General features: G+C 45.2%; 1 protein-coding gene across 1 annotated transcript in view; it reads right to left on the bottom strand.

The window, feature by feature from the left end:
• Nucleotides 1-4,583, bottom strand: part of ABCA12 (ATP binding cassette subfamily A member 12) — a 51,998-nt gene that overhangs the window by 29,800 nt on the left and 17,615 nt on the right. Inside the window, exons 16-20 of the mRNA XM_017747130.1 lie at nt 4,109-4,432; nt 3,162-3,231; nt 2,927-3,061; nt 2,091-2,246; nt 1,176-1,353 (exon numbers count right to left, since the gene is read on the bottom strand). Coding sequence (XP_017602619.1) covers nt 1,176-1,353; nt 2,091-2,246; nt 2,927-3,061; nt 3,162-3,231; nt 4,109-4,432 — 863 coding nt within the window. The remainder of the gene's footprint in view (nt 1-1,175; nt 1,354-2,090; nt 2,247-2,926; nt 3,062-3,161; nt 3,232-4,108; nt 4,433-4,583) is intronic.

Genomic DNA, 4,583 nt, shown 5'->3' with positions numbered 1-4,583 from the left:
AGGAATGCCCTTGACTTCCAGCTTAATTACTGGGAATTCGTATACTGCAGTTACTCTTTATTCTTTGAGGTTTGCCTGCAGCACCCAGACAGCCTCATATTGTAACCACAGCTGAGACTGAAAACCACCTCTTCATCTGACTAACCACAGCAGAGCATGGAAACCTGGTTTCACTGCCATTATTCATGAGAAATGGGAGAGGACTTCTGGATGAGACACCTCACAGTGGGCAGCACTTTCATCTAGTTCAAGGAAATAATCACCCACCAAGCAAGAGCTGAGTCAAACTCCCTCTGCTCAGAATAATGACTTGCACATTACAGCTCATTTTTGGTGCTGTTCTGCAGGGACTCAAGGGAAAAGATGCATCTCAGACCGCCCTCCACCTTCACCGAGTTTTTCTCTCTCCTGGGACTTTTAACCATCATTAAAAAGCAGTAACTTGTGACCTTACTCAGGATTTGAAGCCTGTGTTAAGTTTCAAGAAGGTTTTATACTTTTCTGCATACCACCTTTGCTACACTTTGCAAACAGAATATGAGGTGAATTGATAATAAGCTGAGGTGAAGCACACATCTGTCTTACTGGTTTTGGCTCTTCTGAGGCTTCTATTTATCAGCTTAATGTTGCTCTCAGAGATATGCACATATATATCAGTGGAGAAATCAAGTTCTACAGGTCTGTGTTAGTGCTGTTATCTAACAAGTCAAATAATAATTTATAAACAGCAAGGCTGAAAGGCCAATGCATTAATCCCCTGCCACTCCAGCCCAGCCAACACATGAGTCTGTACAGCTGAAGTCTATCTTTATTAAGTTTTCTTGTGAGTATCACTTCAGCTTTGGTGTGTGCACGAGCTCCCCACAGCTTCCAGAACATCCTAACCCCAGGCCATGGAACAAAACACCTGAACAGTTGCTGTGCTGTGTATCCCAGGTATCTCACCAGATTAAAAAGCATGTTCCTAAGGAGAAAAGGACTTTCTAGAGCCTAAAGAATTCTAACAGATGAAAGAATTCCCGAAGTCACCCCTGAACAAGATGAAACTTACATGAGGGATTTGGCCTAGTGAAGCACCTTCCTCAGTCTCCCACTGCTGCACAGCCCCACTTGCCCTCTTGCTCACCCAATCACACCCCACACAATAAAAAAGAGCTGCTTTAAAGGATACACACATGGTTGTAGTTTTCCCAGCTCCATTGTGTCCCAGCAGGGAAGTGATATTCCCTTCATAAAAGTTGAGGCTGAGGTTGTCCACTGCAGCTTTGGATCCATAAACCTTTGTTATGCCGTGGAGGGAGACTCCCAAGGTGAGGTCAGTAGGCTCCGGTTCCACGTGAGGGTGGGGGGCACCTTTGACACCAAAGAGAAGGGTCAGGGACAGTTCCTGCAGTGCAGCAGGTGTTGTGCTACTTATCTCATCCCAGAGAAAACCAAAATGCAGCAAAGGCAGGTGCCTTTCAGCTAGGAATGTTGAGAACATGTCACCGGATCTGTATCATTTTGAGCTCTCTGGGATTTCTCCTTTTTACTTCTGCAGCTTCTAATAACTCCTGACAACAGGCATCAATCACTTCTGAAAAGGTCTCATATTTAGGTGTTTCAGAGCACCTACCTTTATTTATACTAAACAAGCACAGAAAATTAGAGGACGTGCAGCAAAACTACTGAGTTATGTTCAGTTAGGTGGAACCAGCCAGCTTTTGTGTGTGATCTCAATATTTTACTGGCTAAACATTTAAAGAGATAAGCAAAGAAGCACACGTGCCCTTTGTCAAGTGGAAACCTGTATCTGCTTGCCCAAACAAAAGTATTTCTACACAGAGAGACAGGCATGGAAGGTAGCTGCCCAACTACAACACACACGAATATGCATGTGAAAATCAGTTCTGACTCTCCACAACAAATAGGAAGAATAAATATAATTTAAAGAGCCAAATCTCCATTCATGTGAATACCAGTTTTCCATTTTTCCTGTGCTTCAAAGTAAGGATCAATGGTGTTTTCTGTGTATGGTGCCCCTTTACAAATTTGGCTTTGTTTACCCAAAATATAAGTTATTATTGCTACCCCATCTAGTATCCACATACATATCTTATTGGGGAGGGTGACTTCTTTCCTTAACATCAGCTTGGAGAAGAGCAGGCCTCTCTGTTTCTCATCCCAGAAGGGCAGGTAGCTGTTGTATTCGATCCAGTAAGATGGAAGCAGTGGGAAGTACCAGGGAGCAGCCATGCCGTATCTACCTGCAGGAACAGGAGTCTCGTTCAGGTATCTGTTCCTCAGGAAGTGTCACTGCTGGGGTGCACTCAGAATAGCAAAAATTAACTTTGCAGAGATCTCTTGATATGCTTATGTACTACCAGGACTTGGTAGGGAGTTTTCTGATTGGCACAATAGGAAGCACTCACTAGTTTGTTATTCCGAGTAACTCCATAGCTGGAGGGCAGAAGAACTTTACATTTTCCACTGGGTAGATTTCTGTATGCCCGTGGACTGCTTCATTAGGTGGGGAAGAAAAGCAAAAGACAAATGTACTGGCTCTTGCCCAAGGCAGGAATTACTTTTTGAAACCAAATGATGTAAGTAACACAGCTCAAAATCACTCAGCTGACAAATGCAGGCTAACATGCTCCGCTCTCACTCGCCCACCAGACTGCAATCACACCCTCCTGTGTCCTTGGCTTCAGCTTCTTCAGGAGATCTACCTACCCTTGTGATAGGCTGAGGAACCCTAATTCTCCCTTGCACTGCTCTCTCTCAGTACCATTAATAGGCTCAGACACCCACAAAGTCATGCTCCCTTTGGTCTGGGACAGAGTGTGTGCACTGTCTCACTGCCTGAGCCACTGAATCAGCCAGCTCTGCGTTCATTGTTCTCCAAAAAAGATGCTACAACATCACCCTCAATGCTTTGCATCCTTACCTGGGAAAACATTCCTTATGTACCACCCCAGGATGAAGTAAATGAAGGAGTCTATCAGAATGAGCCAGCACATCCAGCCAAAGGAAGTGTTGTCTCCAATCATTGGGGACTTGTACATGTTGTCCCACTGCAGACCTGAAGAGAGGAATTGAGAAATACAATCAGAATCCATCTCAGCCAGTGAAATGGCACCCCAGGAGAGCTCAAAGCCTGGCTTTGTCTGCAATAAACTCACCTATGCCCTGTGCCTCGTAGCGAGCAATGTACTGACTTGCATAACTGAAGGCAGTTGGAGACAACAAACTCTGGGGAATAAACAAAATTGAAAACAAGGAACATATGAATTAGTCTCAAAGAGAAGTCAGGTCAGTCAACCAATCACTGGCTTATTCCAATAGCCAGAAAAATAAGTGTCTGGTTTGGCTTTTTTCCCAGCAGTCAAGGAGCACTGGACCAGGCCTGTGATGGGAAATGCTACCTGGTGAGAGGCTGAAATGTCTCCTTAGAGCTTGACTTTCTTTTGCTTCCACACCCAGGACGCATCTTCCTCCCTCATACAGGGCTTTATTTCAGGCTTTTGAAATACAACAGTGCTTGAGAATTACCTCATGGAGCCATGTGGTTAATTATTTTAGCATTTGCATTCACAGATGTCATTTCCTGAATTTGGTGACTCAAAGAAAACAAGTCTGGCTTCTGGAACCTAACACCTACCTACTCTGCCCCTTGGTAAGAAACAAGGCTTTACATCTATTCCCATGTGTAGGAATTTGAGATGCAGGAAGCCAAAGGATGATCTGAGGCAGCAATAAGCAGACCCAGCCCTGCTACCAAAACCCTTACTGAGACAGGCTGTTTTTTCACAGTGGGTGAATTTTCCCATTTTCCTTTGCAATTCCAAAGGGGAAAGTACATAGCTCAAACTGCTGTGATTCAGCTGGCAGGTGGGAACTCACTCAAATTCCACAAGTAGTGCCTTCAGTCACAGGACACAGCTAATTCCAGGTGTCCCTCAAACAGGCCCTGGCCAACTCTCCCACCATGCCTGTCAACATCCACTGATGGAATTCAGAAAGGTGCCAAATGCCCGTATATTTAGGACAGGAGATGCAGTAAGAGCTGGAGTGTACTGAAGTCCCTGCCTCCACACAATGCCTGGAAATATGGAGAAACAGAACTCACCAGGAGGCTCTTGACAGAGAAGCTCAAGTGGTTCTCGATGACGAGCAGCACGATGAAGGGGAAGAAGGTGAGGATGTACACGAGGCTGCCCACCAAGGCCGCAATGTTGGTGTTGTTGAAGAAAACGCTGATGAAGTAGCTCATGGCTATGATGGACAGGCTGTAGTCCATCAGGTACAGGAACAGGAGCGCTGTGTCTGTTTTGGGAAGGATCTCCCCCACTTTTAGAACAACAATGAGGAAGGTGACAGTAATCATTTTGGCACACTCGATGAACCAGGCGATGAAATGGCTGCTGGCGTTGACACCCATCATCTTCATGTACTGCAGAGAGGAAGGGGAGGAAAACAATCACAGGTGGCATTTGAGAGAAATGAAGAGCTCTTTCTGCTGCTATTGAATGATTTCTTTTTCCAGCTTCTGGACAGGGCCTGCAACCAGACCATGCTCATTCTATCCAGGGACAAACCACACA

The sequence above is a fragment of the Corvus brachyrhynchos genome, unplaced genomic scaffold, assembly GCF_000691975.1.
Source record: "Corvus brachyrhynchos isolate BGI_N302 unplaced genomic scaffold, ASM69197v1 scaffold671, whole genome shotgun sequence".
Lineage (NCBI taxonomy): Eukaryota > Metazoa > Chordata > Aves > Passeriformes > Corvidae > Corvus > Corvus brachyrhynchos.
The sequence above is the reverse complement of the archived record's forward strand: the minus strand, read 5'-3'. Positions and strand labels throughout refer to the sequence as shown.